The 27,751-nt window shown below is 49.4% G+C and overlaps 1 protein-coding gene across 5 annotated transcripts; it reads right to left on the bottom strand.

Annotated features, from left to right (window-relative positions):
* Positions 1-754: 754 nt before the first annotated feature.
* On the bottom strand, positions 755-26,659 carry EDA (ectodysplasin A). Of its 5 annotated transcripts, none has more exons than XM_039722645.1 (7): positions 25,589-26,659; positions 10,038-10,067; positions 6,843-7,022; positions 5,990-6,024; positions 5,837-5,888; positions 3,410-3,531; positions 755-2,023 (listed from the first exon to the last, which is right to left on the bottom strand). In XM_039722645.1, exons 1-7 carry the CDS (start codon positions 25,827-25,829, stop codon positions 1,772-1,774), a joined length of 912 nt encoding a protein of 303 aa, XP_039578579.1. In that variant the 5' UTR covers positions 25,830-26,659; the 3' UTR covers positions 755-1,771. The 5 variants fall into 5 exon arrangements, with proteins under 5 accessions (XP_039578579.1, XP_039578581.1, XP_039578580.1 ...); XM_039722647.1 differs by having other exon boundaries at positions 3,452-3,540; XM_039722646.1 differs by having other exon boundaries at positions 3,416-3,531; positions 25,589-26,658.
* Positions 26,660-27,751: the final 1,092 nt, after the last annotated feature.

The raw sequence follows: 27,751 nt of genomic DNA on the forward strand, positions 1-27,751 counted from the left end.
CCAAGTCCTGTCTAACCTGGCCTTGGATACTTCCAGGGATGCAGGGGCAGCCACAGCTTCTCTGGGCATCCTGTGCCAGCACCTCAGCACCATCACAGGGAAGGATTCCTTCCCAATATCCCATCTGCCTGCCCTCTGGCAGTGGGGAGACATTCCCCCTTGTCCTGTCACTCCAGGCCTTTGTCCCAAGCCCCTCTCCAGCTCTCCTGGAGCCCCTTGAGGCACTGAGGTCCCCAAAACCTTCCCTGCTCCAAGCTGAAGATGTCACTTTGGGATTTGTCTCATTTCTACACAAGCTGCAACTTCACTCCCCTCTTGAAAGCACAACCAGGCTGTGGAAAGAAACACAGGAAAACAGAACCCCAACCAAGCTGAACAAGTGTGAGCCAAGGGCTGAGACAACAGAGCAATTTGTGCCTCTTATGGCTCAGAGCATCTTATGGCTTTAGGTCTCCCCAGCTGAGGGGAGGTAACGGGACAGAGTTGCTCAAGAAGCCAAAAGAAACAATAGTTTCCCAGCTCCTCTATTAGTCACCAGAAATCAAGTCATGACTAGACTCAGCAGGGCTCAGAGAAAAGAAAAAGTGGTGACTTCATGCTGGACCGGATTTTAAAATCCCATTTTTTTTCCTTTGCTAAAGTCTCCATCACCACTTATTTTAGGTAGAAGGGTGCCAAAAGGAAAGGGGTGGGGGGAGGAAGGCTAAAAACCACATCTAAAAGCAGGACAGTTGCTATTAAAACAGAAAAAAAATTTCCTGTTTGAATATTTTATTCTTAAACATAACAAACTTCCTCCGAGTGTTGTCACAAGTACTTGTGGCTGCTCTACGTGGCTCGGTGAAGCCTGTAGAAATGTGTTCTGGTTTGCAAAATATTAATTAAAAAGAACAAAACAAACCTCCCCCCCTGCAAAAAAAAAAAAAAAACAACCAAAAACAACCAAACCAAACAAAAAAAACAAAACAAAAATACCCCTAACCCAACTCAACTTGCTGTAACAGCAGCAGTACTTGAAGGCAGCCCCCGCTGGGGCAAGGTTACCTCTGGGGTAAGGGCAGGAGCTGAAAGGAGCAGAGGCCTGGACCCGGGAATTGGCGTTTTCTTTGGGATTTGGTGGTTTCTGGAATGTGGAGGCAGTTTCCTATCTGCTAAGCCTGCTCTAGTTATTCCTCTTCCTCTCGCACTTCCTGCTTTTGCTTCCAAGCTCTAGGTCGAGGCACTTTTCCTCCTCCTCCTGAGGATGAATGTAAACACCACTGACCCTGTCTCACTCACCTCCCTCGCCCCCCAGCCCTTCCAGCTCCCCCTGGGAAGGCAGGAAGCCAGAACCCCCTTCCTGGCTGTCGTGAGCGTGCACATGCAGCAGCCTGGCTGGGATTTTGGGACAGGAGTCCGTGTCCTCCCGCTCCTGCCTGGGATGCTCTTGCCAGTGCCAACATCCGAGCAGAGCCCCCAGCTCTCCCAGCAAGCCTCGTGTGAAGGTCACAGAGCAGAGTATCAGTGCAGTAATACTTGAAATACTGAGACAAGGCACACCCAACAGCCTTTCCTCCTCACAACGCTCTCCCCACCAGCTTTTTGGTTTGATCCGAGTCTCCCCGCGAGTCACAGAGGACAATTGTGCTTCCTGCATTCACATATAGGAATAAATAGCTCTGGATCAGTTTCCTTTATGGCCGGATTACAGAACCCCTGAAATACTGATACGCTTTATGAACAGCAGCACTGGGCAGTTCCGTGGGTGTCCTTGGCCACGCCAAGTTCCTCTCTAGGATGCGGGAGCATCTCCCAGGCGGATGGCCCCAAAGAAAGTCGTGTGCTTGCTCATGTTGATGGAGATGTCAGCGTGGACCATCTTCACGGCGATCTTCTGCCTGGCCTTGAGCAGGCACACCCCGGCCGTGTAGCAGGTGTTGAAGTTGGTCTTGCCGGTCTCGATGCTGCGAGTGCATTGCAGAAAGGGCTTCTCGTCCACCACCACCTCGTAGCTGGCAAAATCGGTGAAGTTGATGTAGTAGACCTGATGTGAAGCAGGGAGAAGAAAGGGGTCAGGGAGGGGGTTGGGGTGTGGGGAGCAAGTGCAGCGTCCTGGGGGTGTGTGCAGCCCCTGCTGGCCCCAGCACCTGCACTCACAGGTGACGTGTGCGAGGCAGGGAGAGCCCCAAACCAACCAGGAACCTCCTTTATTCTGCTTCAGACTGACCCAAGCATGCAAAACCCCCTGAATCCATGTGCCTGAGGCTGAGCTACCATCCTGCATATTCCAGGGAAGTGACACACCTGCACAGAGCCATGCAGGACCCCCTGCGTGCTACAACAGCTCCTCACCCCACACACAGACACACACATTCCACTGAAGGCCTCTTGCACTTACCTGGCCAGTCCTGCTTCCTGGTGCCAGGAGCCTCCTTTAGTGGTGACATCAGAACTGCCCTAAGGTGGCCTGGGAGCTGCCTCCTGGGAAACTGGACTCGGTGCTTGCACAGGCACGAGCTATTACAGGGAAAAGGCTCTCCCAACCTCCACAGCTTGGGAGGAAATCACCTCACAGTGCTTCTACTGACTGAACTCCCTGACTTCTTCCAAGGCCCTGTGACTCTACTTGTCCTTACTTAACCCTCTCCTACATTCTGATTCCAAAGAGCTGTGGAGGAAGACCTGTCCAAGGAGAAGTCACTCTAAGGGAGCTGCTTCTTCCTGAGAAAGGAAATCCAGCCCTCTTGGAGGCAGGAGCTGCCTGAACATTGAATCCCTTTTTTTCCTTGATGGACCACAAACGATGAGGCTTCACTGGTCCAACACTGTGGCCAGCAATCAGCATCAAGCACTTGGGAAACAATTATACTTTGGCCCATGTGGAGTTATATTTTCTGCCCCCATCCAAACTGGACACCAACTGGTGTCACCAATTCCATGGAAGAGCACCTGACATCCGTGGTCCACTTCATCCCAGAGCTGGTTCTGGGGAGGAGCTACACAGAGCAGGGGGAGGCAAAAGGAGTCACCTGGGCGGAATCTGGCCAAACCACCTGGACTGGGAGTCCTGTGCTTCCAGAGTGACACAGCTCCAAAATAACCACAAACGACCAGAGTTTGGGTCTTTTACAGCACTGAGCTCAGCGTCCTGCCTGCAGGGAGGTTTGGAAGGGTCGGGACATGGATAAATGGAGGGATAACCCCGGGACTGGCGGGTGTGGGGTGTGCTTTCAGTGACTAATCCCTGGCGGGCGGTGTCCTGGCGGTGACAGGGGTGTGACACTCCTCCCCACACCCCTCCTGAGCCGCAGCGGTTACAGCTCCACGCCAGCTGCCGGCATTTGGCTGTTGTCTGGAGCCCTCTCGTGGTTCATGCAAGGCTTCCACCGGAACACAAGAATAGGAGGAGTTAGCCTAGGACCGTACTCACTTCTACCTGACTATAGATGAAGTATGTGCCGTCCACCAGTACCTCCAGCTCCCCACTGCGGGCATGCAGCTTAAACACCTTGGGGTTCAGAGTGATGCGAGACCAGTCATTGAGGACTCCACCTGAAAGATCTCAGTATGAGAAAACGGCGGTCACTCAGTACCCGTCAGGAGGAAAACACAACACAGTCACAGCACGACAGGGAGCAGGGAATTCACAGGGGGATCCCGGGATTGCACACCAGGGAGTGGGAGCAGGGAACCCTCTAGCTCTGGGCACACCGTGAGGTCGCCTGTCCCTCCAACCCTCTGTGTCTCCACCTCAAAACCCAGTGCAGAGTCTGTTGTGCTCCTAGGGCTGGACATGGACCTGCCTGCTCCTGACCCTGCAGCTGAGCTTCTTTGATCCCTGTTCCCCACTGTGTCCATGGGAATGGTCATCACAGAACCATCATGGAATGGTGGGAATGGTTTAAAGGACCTTAAAACTCATCCTATTCCACCCCCTGCCATGGGCAGGGAGAGCTTCCACAGGTTGCTCCAAGCCCTGTCCAGCCTGGCCTTGGACACTTCCAGGGATCCAGGGTCAGCCACAGTTTCTCTGGGCACCCTGTGTCAGGGCCTGCCCACCCTCACAGGGAAGGATTTCTTCCCAATCTCCCATCTAAATCTATCTTCTTTCAGCTTAAAGCCATTCCTTCTTGTCCTGTCACTCCAGGCCCTTGTCCAAAATCCCTCTCCAGCTCTCTTGGAGTCCTTTTAGGCACTGGAAGGGGTTCCCTGGAGCCTTCTCTTCTCCAGGCAAATGGAGGCCAAGCTTTGGGTCACATGATTGATTTTAATTCTGCTGTTCCTTGACTTCACCATTCCTGACTTTGTAATTGGGATAATTATAACAAAACCTTTGCCTTTATAACTTTTAAGGTTTTAAAAAGCCAGAAAAACAAGAAAGTGGGAAATTGCATCATATCTCACAACACAGTAATCCCTACTGGGGTCCCTCAATATAGGGATTTATGGATCCACCACCCAGTCCTTTGGGATTACTGGGATAACCTAGGGACAGGCTTTGCTGTGAGTCCCACACTGAGCCAATCTCTGTAGGTGCCTCAGTCTGTCAAATCCCACTCTTTTCCTCCCAGTCTCTATCTGCCCCTCCTCTCCCTGCTGGATGGGTTTTTTACTTAAGAGCTGGACTCGATGATCCTTGTGGGTCCCTTCCAAGTAAGAATATTCTGTGCATCAGCTGGAGCTCGCCAGGCTGGCAGCTGGGCAGCATTCCTGGCTCCCAGCTCTGGATTGTTCCTGAGCAGCAGGGAAGGACACTCACAGGGCATTCCCGCTCTTAGAGAGCAGCTCCCTCTGGAAACCCTCAGCATCCCCAGTAATGAAGGGATAATTGCTTTCTGAATGTAAGCAAACTGCAGCTTTTCCCTCACATTGTTCCTGGGAACAGGCGGTTTCCTTTTCATTCTGGGGAGCTGCAAGCACAAATCCTTATCCATGAGAAATTCCAGCTGCCACTGCTCACAGAGAAAGCTGCCTTTCCACAGAAGCAGTGGCCAGCCCTCCCCATCCCACGTGTGAGGCAGGAATTCATGGACAGGGATCCTGCTGCCCCCACCCTCGAGATTCCCTGCCTTCCCAGTCTGGGATTGGGCTAAGGATGGATGGATGGATGGATGGATGGATGGATGGATGGATGGATGGATGGATGGATGGATGGATGAATGGCTGTGGTCCCTGGGAGCTGCACGTGGGGACTCAGGGAGGGGACAAGCCAGCTCCTCTCCAGCACAGCCAGAGCAGGGACGCAGGAGGTGAGGAATGAGCCCCAGCTGTTGGCAGGGACAGCAGGAACTTGAGGAGAATTTGGATGGGGATCTGGGAGGGAGGAGGAGAGCAAGGAGCTTCCTGTGGCTCAGCAGGATCTGGGATTAAAGGCTGTTGGCAGGGACAGAGGTGCTCAGGGAAGAGCTGGTGGGTGGACAACACCTCTGTGTCCTCTCACCACTGGGTATTCCCTGCCTTAAATTCCTGGGAAACTGGAGGAAAATGGTCAAATGGGGAAGAGACAGGACAAGGATCTACTGAGGGCTTAAAATAGAATGGGGGATAAAAGACCTGGTCACGGAGGGGCTGGGGAGGCACAAGATGTACCTGGAGGTCAGGGAGAGGAGATCCAGTGGGACAGAGTTACTGGGGTGTGCAGGGCAGGGATAATCTGGGAGATGAACAGGAGCTCAGGGGAAATGGAGGTGGAGATTCCACACAAGACTCTTCTTGGGGGGTCTGGGCAGGGGTATTGGAGGGCAGGGGTGGGCAGGGATCATCCTGGAGCTGTGTCATGGGATGGACTGGCATCCAGGAACTCAAGGGGTGCAGGAGGGGCTCTTCCCAGTACCCACAATGATCAAGAGATCCTTACCATTCTTCACTTGGATTGCTGAGCCTTGGCCTTGGAGATGGACCACAGCTGGCTGCAAGGGAGAGCACAGGGATGGAGGATTAACGGGAAGCACCGTGCCAGTCCACAAAAATGCCCCCAAAGCTGGGTTTTTCCATGGAAAGATCAACCCACCTGGATGTCTCTGGAACTGGCCTTGTCTGTGGCACCTGCAAAAGGCAATTCCAAATCATTGAAGAGGGAGGTTGAGTGAAAAATCCCATAAATACAACTTTTATCCCACAATAACCCTTAAACGCCCTTATAAATAATTTTTTTTTACTCCAAAATAACCCTGAAGCCCCATATAAATTTATTTTCTTACTCTATAATAATCATTAAAACCTCTGCTTTAACAGGAGGAGGGATATGGGGTGCAAGTAATATTAAAATATATAAAACAAATATTAAATATAAAAAATATTTAAAAACATACAAGGAAGAAAAAGACACATCCTATATTTCCCAAGTTTATTCCTGGAATTTCTGTCCAGCCATCAAAAATTCTTTATTATTCAACAGTTTTCCACTAGAAAGAAAGACTGCACAACCCATTCCCTGATCCACAGCAGGAATAAAACCTCTAGGCTGCCAAGATGCCAAGTTCCCCTCTGCAGGTCATCCACTCCACGTCCCTTCCCTGGGAGCCAAATCCTAATTAGGGAGGAGACGCCCGTGGCAGCAGAGCACGGAGCTGAGGGGCTCCTGCTGCTCCTGGCCATCCAGAGCCATGGAATCCCAGAAATTCAGCATGCTTTGGGCTGGAAGGAACCTTAAAGCCCATCGAGCTCCACTCCTACCACGGCAGGGACTCCTTCCATAGGTTGCTCCAAGCCCTGTCCCACACGGCCCAGGACGCCCCAGTCCTGCTCCAGGCCCTTGTGCCATGGCATTGGGACACTCTGGTGACATCTCTGGTGCCATGTCCGGTGCCATCTCCAGCATTCCCGCCCGGCAGCCCGAGCAGAGGGCACGGATGGATCCTTACCTGAGGGGCCCTGCAGGCCGGGCGGTCCCTGAGGGCCGGGCGGGCCGGGGGGCCCGGGCGGGCCCATGACGGTGGTGCCTGGAATCCCGGGGATGCCGGGAATGCCGGGGGGACCCTGCGGCCCGGGAGGCCCTGGTGGCCCTTGGGGACCGTTGGGCCCTGGAGGACCAGCCTTTTTACCTGGAAAACACAAGGACGGGCGTCACCCGGGGCTGTGGGGTGGGCTTGGAGCTGCAGGAATTGGGAGGTTGGGGATGGATCACTCCTGGCTAGGACAGCGGGGTGGGTGTCCTACGGCTCCACACCACGAGGACAACGCTGCCAGCAGGGCAGGATCAGGTCACCACCCTGCAGGCTCCTTCCTGCTGGGAATTACACTGAAATGAGGCACGGGGACTCTCCGGGGCCTCTCAAGGGATGGAGGCTCAGGGGGCTCTTCCCACAGCTCTGCTCAGTTCTCAAGTCCCAAGCCCTGGGGCTGGTCACATCCCTACGGACCCGGGATGATCTCTGGATGCATCAGGATGCTCCCACAGCACGTTCCAGTGCACCCAGCCATGGCTGGGCTGTTCTGGTCCAGAACCACTCTACAGTTACTCCGTTTGCTGGGTTTTGATGGAAAACAGGGATAATCTTTCCTACCTGCTGCACAGGATTAGGATTGGGAGATGATCCCCATGGCTTGGTCTCCTCCAGAGGGCAGTTCAGAGCTGAGCTCCAGCTCTTCCCCAGTGTTGCTGGAGGAGCCCCTGTGCTGCTTGTGCCTCAAAATAATTCAATATTTTGGGCTTTGGATGGAGGGAGGGCCTCGGGAAGGACTAACCCCATCCAGGGGATGGAAACACTGGGGAATTGTTACAATCACAAATCCCAGACTGGTTTGGGTTGGAAGGGACCTTAAAGCCCATCCAGTCCCACCCCTGCCATGGGCAGGGACACCTTCCACCATCCCAGGGTGCTCCAAGCCCCATCCAATCTGGCCTTGGACATTTCCAGGGATCCAGGGGCAGCCACAGTTTCCCTGGACAACCTGTCCCAGTATTTTACCAGCCTCGTGGTAAAAACCTTCTTCCCTAGTAGGATCCTCAAACACCTCACACATCCCAAGGAAGAGAAATGACATAATCACATCAGGAATGACTCCTACACACAGAGAGTGGGATGAAACAAACTCTGCAGGGAAAGTCTGGTCCCTGCTCTCCTGATTTTCCACGTTCCTGACAAAAATGATGTTCTTTTGATGTAGTTTTTAAAATGCCACTTTGGAACAGCTTTTCTGCCAAGGAACATAAACAGAGCAAAATCTCTTCAATTGCTGCCACAAGGTCCCCAGTAGGACAGAATTAAACTCATATTCAGATGACAGCAGCAGTTGGGATATGAAATTATAGTTGTTGGAATAGTCTCTGAGTACATTTATGTACTTGTTTCTCTACTAATATCCACCCTTGTAATGGACAGAAGCGTGAGGAAAAATCTGTTTTAGCACAGGACTGGGAATTTCTGGATGGCCACTAGTCAAGGGCACAAGGACATCAGGGTGGGACAACTGTGGGCATAATTGATATGTGTAGAAAATGAAGTTAAAGTAAGCAGGGGTGAGTAAAGCCACACTGGCATCCTACAAAAAGTGGAAAAAGGCTTCAGGGAACAAATCTCCACAGCAATATTTCTTTCCAAATCAGCAGCCATGACTTCCTACCTGAGCTGGCCACAATCCAGACCTCCTCTAATCCAGTACTGCTCTTCAGGATGAGGCCCTGCTTTGGCAATGATCACCTTGAACCACACCCGTTTTCCCAACACCAAACTCCTCTCACTGACATCCCTCCAATCCAGGCCATCCCAAGGGAGGACTGCAGACAGGGAGTTGGGAATGCTGCTGCTGTCACTCCAGGCTTCCCTTCCCAAGAGGGATGCACATCACAGCTGGTTTAACTCATCTGCCTCCAAAATCTGCTCTGCTACTCAGGGAGCTGCTGCTTGAGCAGTGACACAATCACTCATCCCAGCCACACATTTCTGTGCCTTTCCCTCCTTCAAGGCATTTCAACCACTTCTCTGCATTACCAAACCTCACAAGACAAAAGATATTCCATTTATTATCTGACAGCTCCCCTGTCAGGTCTCCAGGAGGGTCCCAGCACCCAAATCCCAGCCTGCCAAGTCTCCCATGTCCGTACCCACGGGCTCCGAAACTCAGAGCAGGCAGAAGCAGGGAGTTCTCCATAACCCTCACTCATCAAACAATGAACTGGAACTCTAAAAAGAATTAAATGTGACACTACCATAAAATTAAGCTACTTTATACAGCTGTATGCAATCCAGCTCCACGAGATCCCCCTGCCCCTCTGGAATTGCTCCGGAGGCTGCAGCCTTCAGTTGTTATTTGTTGGGCTGATTGGACGTGGGTTGAGCTTTGTTAGGACAAACTTCTCCAAAATAAAATTTTATGCTGCTTCTCGGAGTAAATACAAATAAAATTGCTAAGTGTGGCCTGTTCCCACCTCTCAGCTGTGGCTCTGGAGTTTGCATCCAAACATTAAAGCCATTTGATGTGCTGCTGCAGTAGTACAGACATGGAAAACGCGACTGCTCGGATCCCTGGACTCACTCAAACTCTGGGAAGTAAATGTGGGACCCTGCATGTGGGACCCTGCATGTGGGACCCTACGTGTTCCCAGCAGTCCTACAGAAACAAGGATGGCATCAGGAACCCCACCAACAGGGCTGCCTGAATAACCCAAATCCCAACAAACCACTGCAAACTGAGGAACATCACAAAATCCACAAAACCTTGAGGGCTGAGCAACACTCAGAAGGAGCTCACAAAATGATAATTTGGAGGTTAAAACAAGGAAAAGCAGAATGCAAAGTGTGTTCATGCTGAATTTGGTGGGTCTGAAGGAGAATCCAAGCTGCAGGTTGGCAGTATTGGGATGAAAACCAAGGCTGGAAAACAGCAAGAGCTCCTGCTATGTGGTACTGACTCAACTTTTCAATTGGAGAATCTTCAAGATTACTTCTGTACAACATAATTAACTTCTTTCACTGTTTAAGGAAGTTTTAAGGGGTGCTTGTAGGTGTTATTTCAGCCTTTCCTGGAAAGGAAAACTGCCATTGGTTTCTCCTTTGTGTCAGCTGAAGAGAATTCACAAACACAGAAAGGAAAATTCAGTTAAAACTCAAACTTACCCTTTTTCTTGTTTTTCACTGAACTTGGACCTACAAAGGGGAAAAAAAGAAAGAAAATTAGTGAAATTCAGGGATCATTTAATCAGAGAAAATCCCCATTGCCATTTTATTTTCCAAGTGGACAATGGACGTATTTGTGGCCCATGCAGCAGCACAGGAATGGTCTCAACTGAGACCAGTAACCCAAATTTCAGAGCATCACAGAGTGGTTGGGGTTTGAAGGGACCTTTAAAGATCATCTGGTCCAACCCCCTGCTGACTCTTTGTGAGCCAAGTTGTTTAAAAATAAGAATAAAACACTAAAAAAATACAAAAGCAAAGAATTATTCTGAACTGGCTGTTTGAAACAATGGGAACCCAAACCTCCCGAGCATGGAGAGAAAATATTTACAGTGAAGCTGAGAAATGACAGGACTTTGTGAGCAGAGGCTGAAGTGTGAAACATGTTCCTCTGCTTCCCCAAGAATTCATCATGTATGGGAATTAACTGCAAAAATCCCCAAACACTCCCTTGCTATTCATCAGGGAAATTCCTCTCAAACCTGGGATTTAGCACAGCAATGACTGAAATCACCTTTAAATGAGATAAAAATATAAGCAATTGAAAGTAATGAGGTTGCTTTGAGTCTGAGGGGTGGGGAAAGGTAAATTCCCAACAGAAAAGCCATTTCCCCATGGACAGGCAGAGGAAAGACAGGAAAAGCACCAGAGAAATTACCCATCAACCTTACTGATACCTTTCCAAAAGGAATATTGACTTTCCCACATCGTGCTGTTGGCTCATGGGACAATGATGGTATAATCTATAAAAGGCATTATCTGTAAAAGACATTATCTATAAATGGGAGATAATATAATTTATATAATTTAAGGGACAAATTCCTCCCTGTGAGGGTCTGGCACAGGTTGAAGCTGTGGCTGCCCCAAACCCTGAAGTGTCCAAAGCCGGGCTGGACAGGGCTTGGAGCAACCTGGAATAGTAGAAGGTGTCCCTGCCCATGGGGGTGAATGAGCTTTAAGGTCCTGCCATCTAAATGATAATTTCTGCTAATTCCCTATAGTTAATAATATTTTTATACTAATTTTTTATAATATCCACAGGTTGGACAACACATGGAATCCTAACGATGCCATTCCAGTGTACCACTAGGAAGCCACACCAAATTGCAAAACCCTTCAGGCTGGACAACCAGGCTCCTGATTCTGCACTTCTGAGCCCCACCAGTCCTCATTGTAGCCACCAGCCACTGAACAACATTAGAAGAGGGAAAAAAAAAAAATCCCATTTAAAGATCCCAGCCCATCCCAACCCAGCGAGACGCGAGCGGCTGTGCCTCGGCAGCCCTCGGAGTCACGAGAGTTTATTTCATGTTCCATAGATCCCACCATTAGCACCAGAACCAGAGTGAAAGTACAAATAGCTGCGGCCAGCCAGACACATTTGGGCTGGCTGGATCCAATTAGCTTCAAAGATGACTGGGAGGAATGAGAACCACATGGGATGTCAATGTTCGCAGTCTATATTACAACACACGCATCTGTTCCAGGCACGACAGAGAGAGATGTTATGGATCTGCAAGTGGAGCTTTCGACAGACACAAAAGTATTCCTGACACGAGGGGGGGAAAAAAAGCCAGGATTATTAAGCTTGGGAGCTTCTGAGTCTCTCTGGGGTTTGCATCTGTTCGCCTCCCGGGAGCAGGGGGGGATCGTTTAATTGGAGCACAGGGCTGAAGCTTCTGATACAGCAGAATTTCGCTTGGTTCTGCTCAAAATGGGAGGTTTGTTAGCTACTGCTCCATTTAGGCTAAAATGGTAATAAATTAGAGTCTAAGCTGAGGGCCATCAAAATTGCAGATCAATATTCCTCTCAGGTGGTGAGGTGTTGAGGCATAAGGCTTGAAAACTTGGCTTGATGGATGTCCCAACATTGATGTGCAGAGGAGAAAAATGGTAATTTAAAAATCCTTTCTGTCAGGGTTTTCAGAGGTCACAACCCAATATTTAAACATTAAACTTGTTAAAATATTTTAAAATACTTTTCAAAATATTTAAGCTTGTCAAATGCAGTGGTTGAACACACAAATAATATCAATATAATATAATGGATACCCCATCCCCTGGAAGTGTCCAAGGCCAGGTTGGACAGGGCTTGGAGCTACCTGGGATAGGGGAAGGTGTCCCTGCCCATGGCAGGGCAATGAGGTCAGTGTTAAGGTCCCTCCCACCCAAACAAGTCTGGGATTCCATGATATATCTGACTCACTGGCTACCTCTCAATTAATGGTTAAATACCTACAAGTTATGCAAACCATTTATTTACTGTAGCTTCACACAGCCCTTGATCCCAAGGATGGCCTAAAAGAAAACTCTGGTTTTTTCCACTCCAAGATGTGGAACACAGGTGTATCCACTCTGTTCCTTCACTGTCCAGGAGTATGAAAAACCAAATTACAGGATATCTTCTGCTGCTCCAGAGTCTACAGACCTGCCACCTTCATGGAGAAGGAAACTCGTTTGACTTGAAGAACTTCTGACTGATCAACGTCTCCCACCCCTGATTTCAGGGACTTTGCCCTGCTGCAGTTGAGGGAAGGGTTGAGGAAATCCTGGGAATAGTGAAGTCAATCCTGATCATCTGATACAGAAAGAAGAATTGAAATGAGAGGAATTCCACAGAAAGGCTCCTGGAAAGGGCAAGAAGTGGGCATGTGAACTTGCCTTGGTAGCCACCAGCACTGGGAGGAGAAGACCTGGAGGGCTTCCAGATCAGTGCTGGCACATCCAAACTGCTCCCCAAGACCATGGAGTTGGGAATGAGAAGACTTCCAAGGAGAAGCACAGGTCTGGAGGGGAACTTCTGGCTCAGAGTGAGCCCTCCTGTGTCAGAGGTCATGGTTGGAAAGTCTCTCTAAAGCATGACAGTCCCTTTGGAATGTTACTTTTAGTAAGATTTTTGCCTACCCACCAGAGCCATTGCTACTGAAGCTGCTGCTGGAAACATTGCAGCTACCTGATCTGCTCCTACCACAGACACTCCCTCTCCCTGGATCTCCTGCAGGAAAAGCCCCTGACTCTGCTGCAGTAACTCAGACCAGCTGAATTCCTCATCCCAGGACAGGATTCCCCCAGGAAATCTGGGAGCAGGAGTGCTGCACACTGCACACCCTCTGTGAGCAGCACTCCAGGGCTGGACCCCTCCAAAAGCTGATTTTTCACAACTGCTGGGAAAACATAATGGGAGGACATCAGAAAAGGAGGGAATGTCAAGCCTGCAGGAGGGGTAAACTTAGAGGGAAAGGCACAAGCAGGAAAGACATCTCTACATGATGACAAAAGGCCTCAACCCAAACAGAGCCACCACACGTGGAAGGCTCCAAACCATTCCAAGGCACTCCAAACAATTCCAAGCCCCTTCTAGCAGAAGCACTTTGGGTTCAGATGCAAACATCTCACTTGAAGCTGAGGGAAACCCTTGCAAGAGATGAGTTTTTGTTGTGCAAACCCCCAGCTGTGGCCCAGCCAGCAGCAGAAGACATCTCCCCATGCTTCAGGGAGCAGGTTCCAGCCCCAGTTCCTGCAGCCATACCATCTGCTGGATCCGTTCCAAGGCCTTCAGAAAAATCCCAGATGGTGATGCAACTCAAGGATATTACATGTGACATGTTTGCTCTCAGCAAGATTAATAGAGTTGACTTTGCCCCCCCTCCAATCTCTCTTTCTGCACGCTACACACTGCTATGATTTACTCTAAATACAGAAATATCCCAAACTTCTTTAGGACATCTGCTGATATAAATAGGATATTAAAAAGCCCCTGCATTCCCTTATTAGCTGTGTGTGTGGATTAACAAGAAATAGTTTAAATTCCTGCCAAACAGTTCCAACTGGTTTTATGGACGGGAACAGATCTTTGTAATTATGCTGATTTTATATCAAACCTATAAAAGGTTGACCATTATAGGAATCAGCCAAACAAAGGATACACCTAAAGAGGTGCTGAATGGGCTGGAATTCCCTGCTGCCAAGAGCAGAAAAAAGCCATGGAATGCCACAACTATGTTTTAGCAGCATCATTTGATTCAGGACACGACACCAAGTGATGTCTTTAAGGTGTTCATGCAGTTTGGGAAAGACACGTGGCAGCAGCCACCAGTTTTGGGTATCCATCCATCCATCCATCCATCCATCCATCCATCCATCCATCCATCCATCCATCATTGTGCCAATCTGTTTTCAGCATTCACTGGGAATTATTGATCCTTCTCCTATTTCCTAGCACTGAGTTACTATGGAACATCCTCAGTCTTCTTCCCTAAGTGTGACACTGGTTTGGGGACGTGAGACCAGGTAGTTCAACTGAAGCACCTCTGTTTCCATCTCCCCTCCACCCTGGGAGATGAGAGGATGGAGGTACTGAGGAATTATCCTCATCCCAGGTCACAGATTAGAGGCAAAATTACGGTGATTAATGAGATGTCAGTGTCATTCAGAGACACCACATCACTTCTCACTCTTCCATAAAATAAACATTAAATCATTAAGTCACAGAATCATGGAATGGTTTGGGTTGGAAAGGACCTTAATGCTCATCCAGCCCCCCCCAGGCATGGGGAGGAACACCTCCCACTAGCCCTGGTTGCTCCAAGCCTTGTCCCACCTGGCCTTGGACACTTCCCAGGATGGGGCAGCCACAGCTTCACTGAAATCAATTCCAGCCCCACACCAACAGGGAAGATTTCCCTCCACATGTCCAAAAATTGCCCCTCTTTCAGTTTGCACCCATTTCTCATTGTCCTGTCACGACCGTTCCTGATGATGAGTCCCCCTCTGGCCTCCTTGTAGATCCTTTCAAACACTGGAAGTGGTGAAGTCCCCACCCCTGCAGGTGTCCAAGGAAGGCCTGGATGTGGCACTCAGTGCCCTGGGCTGGTGACAAGGTGGGGATCAGTCACAGCTTGGACTGGATGATCTTGGAGGGCTTTTCCAACCTCAAGAACTCTGGGTTAAGTCCTACCCATCAGCCAACCCCTCTATCCCTATCTGAGCAATACCAAAGGTGGGAAGAGCAGCTTGGGTGTTCCCTGACATTCCAGGTGGTGATGAACCTCCTGCCATCAGGGATGTCAGTTTTCCCAATGAACAAGAAACCTCCAGAACTCAGCAGCTGCCTTTCCAGCACTGGTGCAGTGACATTCACTTCATTCTCATGGGCAGAAGAAATGTAAAGCTTTTCAAATATTTTTAAGTGTGGGGTTATTAATGCCAGATTCCAGTGGATTGGGGAAAGCTCTCAACACATGCCTAATCTAGAACATGTGGTTTCGGGGGAGGTTTGGAACCAATATGTTTTCAACATTTTCAGGAAATTTGGTCTATCCAGATGAAAGCTTCTTGGACCCTATTGAACTATCAGTCAGTGATACAAACACTGAAACAAGAAGAATATTTTCCCTTTTCCCTGAAAAAGAAAGTGCTTCTTTACCAACTCCAGAGAAGATAATGGGTCTGCTGAAGAGCTTTGGGATTATTGCTGCAGAATATTTAGAGAATATGATAAATGATAAATCTAGGAAAACATCCCAGAAGTAAATCACATCCTGTGCTACTCCAGAATTCTGGCACATCTTCCCAGGGTGGCTTTTTGATGAGGAAGGGAGATCCTCTCTTGAGAGTGGAGGAAAAGTGCTGCCCACACTTAGAGAAACCCAAGCCAGGGGTGTGAACTAGAACTAACTTCAACAAATCTGCATACAGAGAATATGTTTGGTAAGGGAATGGGGAGGGAATTCACGACACAAAGTAGAGGTGGGATGAAACAGCACTGTGGGATGTGTGAGTCCCTAGAGCAGAGCCCAGGGCATTCCAGCTTTCCTCAGCCACCACTTTTCCTTCTCTCCCTGCTTTTGTTTCAACCTTGTTTTAAAACTCCTTAAAATTCATGTGTGAACACAGCCACCCTTAATGGTCTTTGCCTGGTTGCACTTTAAATTGAGATGCTCCACAACAGCACCCCACAAACCAGCATTCCCTCCCTGTCCTTCATCCAGTGGGGTCTCAGTCCCATGCCATTCCCAGAGTCACCAGAGTGCCACCCCAGCCTGCTCCATCTGCACAGCACAAGCCCTGAATTTCAGGGGTCTTTGCTTTGTGCTGCCCTGTCCCACTGTGGAGTGGGAGGCTGCAGAATCTCCAGAAATGGCTTGGGGACAGTGACACTTGTGACCCCCCAGCCCTGTGCTGGACTGCCCCAGCCCAAAGCCAGTCTCCACCAGCCTGGGAGATCAAGAACAGTTTGCAGCTCATTTTGGACTCTTCTGAGGCACTCCCTTGGCTCCATCCGATTTTTGAGGCAATTCTTCATCTCTTTGATGGACTTTCCATGTGCCTCCAGGGGCAGTGTCCTGCACTGAGGTCACTCCCGGGGCTGCCTGGCCACAGGGTGTGAGAAGAGCTCAGCACCAAGGGCTGGGGATCATCTCCCATGTGTGGCTTAGGGATGAGAGTGGCCTTTGCTGCCTCCCTGCTCCTCTCCTCACATTCCACCAAAGGACAAACCTCCATCCATGTGTCATCCAGATGAGCAGATGCTGCTCCAGGAGCTCCATGGATCAGTAGCCTGCTCCCTCCCCATTCCTCTGATCCCAAACACCAGCTCCCAGTTCAAGCTCATCGGGCTGAAAACAAACAGAGGGAAGTCACAGCTCATCCCTGGAATCCCTGGAGAGACACGAGATGCCAGAGAGCCACAATCTCTCTTCTCAAACAGCTTCAGACCACGTAAGATCTCATCAGGAACAGGGGTTTTTTTTGCTGCTGAAAGTTTTTTTTCTCCTGCCAGTACTCAGAGATTTTTGCTTGGCTTGACAAAACCCAGGACTCCTTAGGGAATCATTTGGTGAAGCTCCTGAGGGCAGTTAAACTCAAATTTACAGATAATGCCAGTAGTGGCATTAGGTTGTGATGTAGTTTACCCTGGTCTTTAATCACATTCAAGGGAAAAAAATCTGATTATTGCAGATGATCAGAACTAAAGTGTGAACAGGAGACAGACCTGAGGGACAACCACTCATCAACCTGATTTTTGCTCCAGGTAAAGGTCAAAAGGAAAGGACAAAAGGAGCGGGATGAATTAGTTGTGCTCACGCATTCCACAGGTTTTTCCACCTTCAGAAGGATGATGGGACCCAAAGGGCACCAGGTGCTGTCTGAAGGGAGGTGCTGGAGCAGGTAGAGCCCCACCAGCCCTGTGTGCCTCCTTCCTAAGGGCTTTTTGGCATGAGGAAAAACACAGGTGCAGAAAAACACAGGACTGTAGAACCAGGATGGAACAGCACCTGTCCTTTAGATGTCTGTCACCTCTGCTGTTGTCACCTCTGTCACAGTGCCGGTCCCATTTAGGAGGAGAGGCTGGATCCAGTCACCTCTTGGGGTTCTCTCTACCCTACAACCTTAACTCTGCTCTCCAAGAGCCAGAGCTCAGCTGAAAATCCCTCCTCACTTCCTTGAGCAAGGCAGAGGTGTCCCTGCTCACTGCAACGGGAATTTCCAAGGCTTTACAGGACACAAGGAACAACCAAGGTGATTTGCCTCCTCCACCCCATCCAGATCCACTGTGGGATCAATGGCAAGGCACCAGGAGTGGCTGCTGGTACCAGAGGCTCTAAAAAAAACAGCTCCAGCCTCTGAGTAGGTGCAAGAACACCACAGCACAAATGTGGTCACGAGCAAAGACAAAATCCTGCTCCCAATTAACTCCAGAGCCACTGTTGCTGGCAAAATCCTCTTGCACTGCCTGCTCAGAAACACAAAAAGCCAATCAAACAGGAATCTCCGCCCTCCTCAGCTCTGCTCCCACATCACCAGTCCCAGCCAAGTTCCTGGGGTTCACACCAGAACCTGTGGCCGTCATATTTCATTTTCCACCCTCTGGCTGGCTCTGGGAGGAGGATGTGATGTGCCTTTTGTTTCCCTTCAGGCATTTCGGTTGGATTCCAAGCGCAGAGCTGACAAAGAACATTCCCAGTTCTAATTCGAGGATCCCAAGGCTTTTTTTGGCTGCTGGCTGGAGTCACCAGGGTGATTTTTCTATCCACCACTGCACCCTCTTGCTTCCTTTATCAATCCCACATATTTAAATCCAACAATTTGAAGCGCAGCGTTACAGCTGTGTTTTTATTTTGTTTGTTTTATTCGGTTGTTGCCTAACACAAAACACTCTGACATTTTCAGTCACATCCCACTAAGATAAACAACGAACATATGTCATGAATTCCAGCAGAAATGATTCCCAAGTGGGGCAGCAGCAAGGTTTGAAGTGGGAGTACGAGAGGCTCTCCCGAATTGTTTGCTGGATGTTTGAAATGAGCTCTTCCCGTGGTTTTCCATAAGGAATCGAGGGCAGGTGGGAGGAAACCTCTCTGACAGTCTCATCCCTGCAGAACTTGATGTGTTTTTCCTCCTCCCATCCATAATCCTGCCTAATTGGATGGAAAACCTCCATGGCATTGAGCAGCTGCCTGAGAACTGATGGATTAATTACAGGGAAAAAGGCAGGATCCATATCCAAGGATCTGCCCCTATGCATCCACACCTACTTGCAGCTGGATGAATCTAAAAACTGGGGAAAAGGAGGGGAAAAAAGGGGAAGAAGGGGGAAAAAGAAGGAAACCCAAGAGAGACTCCATTGCTTTTGTGAGGATTGGATTAATTTGATAAGAGGGAAAAAGAAGGGGAAAAAATGGGGAAAAAGGAAACCCAGGAGCGACTCTACCACTCTGGGGAAGCTCAAGTGAAGTCCCTGCAGCAGCTGGGACACAGGGAATGCTGTCTGGCTCAGCCAACCCTTGCATTTATCCATTGAAAGCAATTAAGGCACTTCCCCAAATCCTGCTGGAATTAGTGGGATCAGATATGACTCCAACAATGTCTCCATACATCACGGCCAACAAAGCCCTCATGAAAACATTCCACCCCAGCCCCATTCACAGCTTTTCCCCCAGGGAATTCCTCACTGGGGCTCTGCAGCTCTGGGCTGGTGCAGCTGCTCTGTGACAGCCGAGAGGGTTCCAGTGAGTGCCCAGAGAGGGCACAGTGAGGACAATCACAACTGCCACCACCAGAGCAGCAGCTCCAGGTTTGGCTGTCCACAGAATCCCAGAATAGCTGGAAGGAACCTCTGGAGATCATCCAGTCCTAGGCAGGGTCACCCTTTGGAGTGGGTGACACAGGAACATGTCCACGTGGGTTTGGGATGTCTCCAGAGAGGGAGACTCCACACCCTCCCTGGGAAGCTGTTCCAGGGCTCTGCCCCCTCCATGGAAAGAAGTTCTTCCTTGTGTTGAGGTGGGACTCCTTGTGTTGTAGCTTATGGGCATTGCCCCTTGTCCTGGAGCCTGGCACTATCCTCTGACACCCTTTGGAGGTATTTGTATGGATTATGAGATCCCCAGACACAAAAACAAGCTTATTCATCCCAAAACCTGCAGGAGGAGGATCCTTGTGGTGGCAAGGGCAGGACCTGACGGGGGACTCAGGTGGATCTGATCCACTTCCACAGCAATTCCTCCACTTGGAGCGACCAGACAGGCCTGGAGCATGTGCTGAGCCTGCAGAGCCTCTCTGGCTGAGGGTTCATCCACTGAAATCAAAGCTGAGCTGCAAATCCGCCAGCAGGGAGACAATGGAGCCTCTCATGCTGCGAGAAGGGAGCAGCAGCTTCCAGAGCAGTCCGGCATTTCCAGCGCTCGGTGCAGCTCAGCTGCACTCACGGCTCAGCTGCAGCCACATTCCTGCCCCTCTGGAACATCTGCTCTCCTCTCATTAGTGCTGGCCCTGTTTTGTAACACAAGGAGCTCTGTGAGATTCCTGAAGCTCAGTGTGTGACCCGGGGCGTTCCGAAAAGCCCCGGCTCTCAGGAGTGGAATTCAGACGGAATCACCAGTCACTTCCAATAACGCTGCTCTGAGTGCAGCTGGAAAGGGAGCTGAGCTCTGGTCAAGTTTGAGCACAGCCCCTGGGAGCTCAGAATGCACCCACAAGTGCAGTCAGGGCAAGTGTCTGAAAGTGCCACCGAGGTGACAGTGATAAAAGAATTCCTTTTCATCCTCAGAAACTCCAGATCTCCCAGTGGCCTCATCCCAACCAGGGAAGGACAAACACCCCCAGAGCAACTCCAGGGATGATGAGGTGCTGACCAGATCAGCAGCACCTCATCACAGCTTTGTACTTCCAAATAATGAAGCAGAGTTCCTTCTGGAACAATCCAGATCCCAAGTGGAAGGGCTGCTGAGGAAGCCAGGGGTAAAGGGAGGTTGTGGATGGGTCAGGACACACCAACCATTATTCCACTGTGATCCCTGTGAGCCAGGGTAATTCCTCACCCTGCACACCACACAACTGGGCTTGGGCCTCTCCCAGATTTTCCTATTTAACATCCAGCTGGGACAGCAACATAGCAGAGCTCAGGGAGGAATTCTGGACTTCAGCACAATCACAGAATCATAAACTGGATTTGGTTGGAAGGGACCTTAAAGCTCTTCCCATTCCACCCCCTGCCATGGGCAGGGACAGCTTCCACTATCCCAGGTTGTTCCAAGCTCTGTCCACCCTGGCCTTAGACACTTCCAGGAGCATCCACAGCCTCTCTGCACAAGCTGTGCCAGGGCTGGAACAGAGCTGGAACCAGCACCTAGACACCACTCTGGGTTTTTAGGGACAAGAGCAAAACAGATCCCTGTTATCATAAGCCTGGGAATAACACAGAGATAGGGATATGTAAATAAGCTGCAGCCTTAATTTTATCACAGTAATAACAAATACTGACAGCAACCTCCTGGGAATGGGATGAGTTTATCCCCAAAGATTAAAACACCACATTATTCCAAATTTCTCCCATTTAGGGGGAAATCCTGGAGAAATTCTGGGGGAAATCAGTAAGAACAAGCACTTTGTGGTGAGCCTTTCCTTCTGGGACAGTCTCCTGTGCTCCAGGATCCAGGAAATGTGCAGTATTTACTGCGTGCTCATCACCATGGTTTCGGAGCACAATAAGGCTCTATCGCCCTGCATCCATCTGTGTTTCTGGGAATGCCGGGGCTTTGGGAATTGCACGGGGCCAGCACAAAGGCACCCATTGTTCTGGAGGCAGAGGGACGAACCTGCCCTTTCCACAGGAGAGGAAGCCAGCAGGAAAAGTTGCTATTGTGAGCTGGATATTAAAAAAAATGCAGAAAAAAAAGTCTGATTGCATCGTCAGCGCTGCCGGGTCGGGAAAGGGGGATGGCTGGGACAGGGCACCTGTGGGATTGGGGGCTGCCTGGGGAAAGCCAGACAGACTGGCATCAGCTCCTGATAAATCATCCCAAAACCATCCAAAATCCATCCTAAATCCACCCTAAAAGCCAGGCTGGCATCAGCTACCTGCTAAACCATCCCAAAATCCATCGTAAATAAACTCTAAAAGCCAGGCTGGCAGCAGCTACCTCCTAAATCATCCAGAAATCATCCCAAACTCATCCTAAAAAACAGGCTCTGGCATCAGCTACCTACTAAACCACCCAGAAACCATCCTAAATCCACCCTAAAAGCCAGGCTGGCATCAGCTACTTGCTAAACCATCCAGAAAACATCCAAATTCTACCCTAAACCCACCCTAAAATCAGTCTAAAAGCCAGGCTCTGGCATCAGCTACCTGCTAAACCATCCAGAAAACATCCAAAACCCACCCTAAAACCACTGTAAGACCATTCTAAACCTCTTCAAAACCTTCTCTAAAACCATCTGAAAACCACAGTGAAATCACCCTAAAACCACCAAGCAAGCACTAAGAGGGTGAAACTGGACCCATGCAGCTGGAGCATCACTTCCAAAGCTCCAGGTAGGAGCAGGGATGGGGAAGAGCTTTAAATCCCCCAGAATTTAATTCTCCTTTCCACCCAAAGCCATTTGCAGGGCTGGAGTTCTCCTCCAGGACTTTCCTTGGCAGGAAGAACTGCCAAAGTAGTAGGAACCAAATTGTTGTCAGCTTAAAGCCAGCCATCTGCTCAGCCTCTTCCCAGCTGCCATGCTCCCAATCAAAGCCTGAAGAACAATCCCTGATGTTTCTCACCAAGCTCAAGATGAAAAAAATCTAGGAAGGGAAAAAAAAAACCAACAAACCAACAACTCCAAACCCAAAATGCAAAAAAACCCAGAAACCAGGAAAGGAGCCCGGCAGGGATCTAACTGGGAACAGAGATGAAAGTAGGAGAAAAAGAAACTATTTTATTTGTTTAAAACAATGTTTTTTAAAGAGTCCTATTGACATCTGCTTTGTAAATGCTCTGTCATTATTTATAACCTCCAGAGCATGGAATTGTCTCTGGAGTTACAACCATGCTACTCCCAGATTTTGGCTTTGTTAGCAAAGAGCCAGCAGCATTTTTACTGGCACTCTGGGAATAGAGATCTAACATTTCATACCCAGTTTATTTAAAAGTGGACTAATTTAACATCCTTGATGGTTCCTTTTAGCACAACTGTTGCTAATTAGCAGCTCCAGAATGATTTGTTCATCTGAGAGCAGCAGCAGTTCCACGGCAGCATAAATACACCAGGGCAAAAAGAAAGGAGGGGGAAAGGAGAAAATAGGGAAGAGGCATTGGAGAGGGGCAGGTTTTGGAGAATTAAAGGAAATGAAACAACAGGTGGAGATGGGAACACTGAGGAGAAAAGAGGCAGAAAAAACAGAGTGCAAAGGGATAATCCTGGGCCTTGAGAAGCTGGAAAAATTGGTGGCAGATTTTAAAGTTGTGCAAAAGTTGAGTCTGGTGGCGTGGACTGCAAAGTGGATTAAAGACAATGATCCCAGGACCGGGACAGGCACCAGCCCCCAGTGATCCCATGGGATGCCCCAGGGCTGAAGGGATGCAGGGACAAGGAGAGGGACCTTGGCCAGGACACGACCTCAGCTGCTTTAAGTGGCCCCAGGGCACCGTGGGGGCAGGGCCACAACCCAGGATTGAGCAAACCCAACCATAAAACATGTCAGGGTCAGAAGGCTGAAACCAGAGTCCTCCAAGAAGGAGACCCTGAAATTTCAGAGTCCTGTTGGGGAGTGACAGGATCCAACTGATGGCTTTGCACACAATTTCCCTTGGATTTTTGAACAAAGAAGCACCAAAGCAGCTTTGCTGCTCCCATCCCTGTGGCTCTGTGCTCTGGGCACAGCCAGGACCATCACCCTCCCCTGGCTGCACAGAACCAGCTCTGCCCTGTCCCAAAATCACCTCTTTCACAGCAAAAGGCTTGAAAGCAAATCCTCCAAAAAGAAAAAGCTTTTGGGAAAGAAATCATGTTCTCCCTGATGTTTAGAAATCATCAAAGACAGCCTGTTGCTGGTACCAGGATGAGCAGGACTGGAAGAGCTGGGAAGGGTCGGAGCAGCCTCCCTCCAGCCCAGCCTCCATGCTCTGATCACTTTGGTCTTTCCCTGCATGTGTAAAAGCACTTGAAAGTTCATAAAATTAATTCCAGACAAATATTAGCGAGGCATCAAGTGGAAAGCATATCTCCTTCCTTCTGGGAATTTATAGTTCAGCCACTTTTATCTTCGGGAGGCTCTTTGGAGATCAAAGATTTGATCAACTTTCCCTTTGCGAAACTCATGAAGAAAACGGTGTTATCAGGGCCATGACATGATTTTATTTATTACTTTAATGATTCATTGCCCTGCTCTGACAGCAAGATTCCTTCACAAAGGTCTAAAACAAACAGCCTGAGTTCCCCAAGGCCGTGGCTCTGTTTGTTTCTCGATTTTATGGTTGTTACAAGGTCAAGCCCTGCCCTGACAGCTCCCACTTGTTAAGTGCAGCTCTAAAACCACCCCAGACAAACATGGGGCAACCACTTGCCAAAGCCAGAGGGACACAACCTGTCACTCTGGCAGTTTTTCCCATCTCCACCACCTGTAGGGTCAAATCCCTAATTTTCAAAAAGACACAGGTAAGAATCACAGGATCAGTGAGGCTGGAAAAGGCCCCTGAGACCACAGAGTCCAACCTGTGATCGATCCCAGCCCAGAGCACTGAGTGCCATGTCTGGGTGTTCTGGGTGTTCCCCTTCTAAGGCCTAGCCACCCTTTCCATGGAGAAATTCCTCCTGACATCCACCCCGACCCTCCCCTGGCACAGCCTGAAGCCATTCCCTCTTGTCCTGTCCCTGTTCCTGGGAGCAGAGCCTGACACCCCCCAGCTGCTACCTCCTGTCAGGAGTTGTGCAGAGCCACAAGGTCCCCCCTGAGCCTCCTTTTCTCCAGGCTGAGCCCTCCCAGCTCCCTCAGCTGCTCCAGACCCTTCTCCAGCTCCATTCCCCTCCCAGGACAGGATAAGGGTTGAAGAGCTCTGCATTTCTGGAGTGACTGAACTCTGAGCATCCAGGGAACATCAGGGAAATGAGGGAAAGGAATGCCAGTCATGAAAGAACAACACTGGGCACAACGGTGATGGGCAAAGCCCTTGTTAGACACCAACCTTCAGCCTCCCTGTCTCTCCTCAGCAGCTCTCTGCACATCTGGCAAGGCAGAGGCAGCCTGAGGGATGAAGTTAATCCCTCTCAACATCTGCCAGCAGCCTTCCATCAACTCTGCTCGCCTCCAGTGGGAACTTGCTACTACACAAGCAACTGGTGAAGACACTGGGATAGATTTCAAGGAGACTGGGAAAAGGACTGGGATGAGCCATATGAGCACCAGAGCGACACCAGCTCCAAAACTGAGAGCCCACACTAGGCTGGAATCACTCAGGGAGTCTGTACCAAATGCATCAGACTTGTCAGCATTCCGGGCAAGAGGAATCCAGGGAGTTTCACCAAGCCTTTTCTTGGAGCTGAGCCACAGGGAAATGCTTCTCCACTGTGAAACTGCAAATGTTTCAGGGGAGATGGGAAACTCACGGAGCTGGACTGGAAAACTAATGGTGATAGCGGAGTAAGGACTCGGGCACAGAACCACGACTCCATCAGTTCTGTCTCTGCTTTCCCTGGCATGCAGTCCTTTCTCCACTCCTGTAAAAGGGGATCTGCTCTTTCCTGTAATAGGGAAGCATGAGAGCTCTTCCAGGAGTTCACGCTCCTGTCTTTGTGTCACGACAATCATGAAAAGGCAGGACTGGAAATCAAATTCCTCACAAAGACATCAGAAAACTTTCTGCTCTTTCATCCAAGCTTTGTACAACTTTGCCTTCCCCTCACATGGGCTTTGGCCCCACCTGAGACTCCACAGCAAATCAAAACCCCCTTAAAGCAGTCACCAGTTTGGGATGCAGATGTTCCCAGCTGTTTGTTGGATTGTGAAAAGCTCCTTGATGATTTTAAGCACAATTGGGTATGCCAAACAACAAATAAGGGCGAACAATTACAAATTAAAGCCTTAAATGTGCACAGTTCTAGGAGTGAAGGATGGAATTCCTAAGCAGCATTAATTCAGCCAAGTCCTACAGCTGCAGAAATCAGAACTCCTGGAATTCCTCATCTGGGAGGGGACCAAAACCAGGGAGAAACTGAGCAGGACTCACCGTCGGGCCCTTCGCTGCCTTTACTCCTTTTATTCCGACGGACGCGTCTCCCTTCTTCTCCAACGTGCAGCTTCTCCTCGGGGTGGAAGAAGTTCAGCAAGGCCAGCTGTAAGGAGAAGGACAAGTTTAAGCATCTTTGCACACATGGTTCAGCCGAGCTGAGAGACTGGAGCCTAAATGCCAAATCCTTTCCAGCAGGGATGAGCAGGAGAGCTGAGGAGGATGCGAGATGGCTGCTCATGGATCTCAGCTCACCCCAAGTCCCCTTGGAAGTGGTCTAGGACTTGGGAAAACTCCACCTGAGAGGTTTCAGCATGGAGAATCCTTCTTCCAGAGATGGGGGACTGCAGGGAAACCTATGGCTGGAAATAATCAAACAACTCAAAGGCCGATGCGATAATTCCTAATTTTTCTCTGCAAAACTTGCACAATCCTGGATCTCCTTCTCCAGTACTACTCACTGCCAGTAAGATTTGCCTCTCTCAACCTCTTCTCTGCAAGCCTCATTAGCTACTGAGATTCAAAGGTCTTCAGGGACCTTTAAATCCAACCCAATATGCCACATAAATTAACACTTTAAACCTACAGCAACATTTGTAACACAAGATTTGCCAGGAGGCAAAAGTTTTATGTAGAGATCTCTTATTCAGGAAAAATTTACTGCTGCCTTAAAAAGTCTTTTACAGATCAATATCCCGACCCAGAAATTGGAATTTGGGGTTAGAAACCAGAATCCCAGCTACCCCCGGGTGCGGCAGCTCATCACCAGCGGCATTTTCCTCTTATTTCCACTTCATAAGAAAGGAAAGTCAAAGATCAATTAGGGACCAAACACCTTCTGTGTGTTATTGCATCCAACAGCCAGGGCTGCTCCGACCAGGATGGGGTTTTCTTGCTCAAGAAACCCGATCTGCTTATTTCAGCTGTAAATACATAGCAAAACAAAAACACAGCCCAAGACAAGAACCAGGAGGCTTCAAAAAGCAGCCCCAAAGGTTATCGAACCCATCATTGTTCTGAGAACAAAACCTGGGGCATCAAAAGCATCTTTGAAAGAGCAGAGAAGAACAAACACCTCCCCTGAATTGCCGGGCTCGTTAAGCTCCAGCCCATAAAAGTCCCTATCAAGAGCAATAATCGCAAAAGGCCCTCGGCTTTTCACAAGCCCCAGGGCTCTCACCTCCCCTCTCCCTCCATTCCCAAGGTATTCCCAAGCACAGCTCCCCTCCCAGCCTCAGCATCCCAGTCCCTCAGATTTTACATCTGCATTTTGCTTTACTCCAAGCAGTCTCACACATCCAAATGTTTGGAAACCCTTTAGTTTCCAAAGAATCCCCAAAGCGTTTCTCAAATTCCCAATCTGCTGCTATTTCCTGCTGCCCCTGTGCAGGCAGGTCTGCAGAATTCCTGGGTGTTTGTCACTGCAATGATGTCATGGCTGAAAGGACCCTGAAACTGTGGGATGATCAGGGATCAGCTTCCCAAATTCTCACTTCTGGGCTTTTAAACATCCCTAAAAGGCCATGATGAGTAAAGCTTACCTGCCTGAGGAAAGCCACTTACAGGGCTGGCTGGACAACTGAAGGCTCTCGTTTACAACAAGGAGTAAAGGATGAGAACAATTCCCAAAGCACCACATTCCCAAAGCTCCCACATCCCATTACGTTGCCCCAGGTGTGGGACGCTGGAGCAGGATGCTCCTGCAGGTACCACCAGCACCTTTCCTGACACCACAGCACAGCCAGGGATGAGAAAAAGTGAATTTCTCTTTAAACCCCTTATTTAACTCACGTTGAGACACTGCAGAACTAATTGCAGGAACAAATTGCATTATAATTTGGGTTAAAGTGTCAATGAAATCCTCAGCGTGGCTTTGGAATGCTGTTATTGCCTGGATCATTACTGGAGTTTTACAGAACAGGGTAACAGAGGCTGTAACAGAAATAGAGGCTGTTCCTCCAGGCTGAACAACCCCAACTCCACTGCCCTGCTCCAGGTTTTAACCTGATGGCACTTGCCACTGACCACTCAGAAAAACACTAAATTTTGGCTAAAAGTAATCTATCCATTAAACTCTGCATTTCTAGTCAGAAAGAGAAATGACAGCGAGGGTGAATGACTGCATCATACCTTTCACTTAGAAAACAAACCCATAAAAGCAGC

This window comes from Passer montanus, unplaced genomic scaffold (genome assembly GCF_014805655.1).
Source record: "Passer montanus isolate IOZ18808 unplaced genomic scaffold, ASM1480565v1 scaffold49, whole genome shotgun sequence".
NCBI lineage: Eukaryota > Metazoa > Chordata > Aves > Passeriformes > Passeridae > Passer > Passer montanus.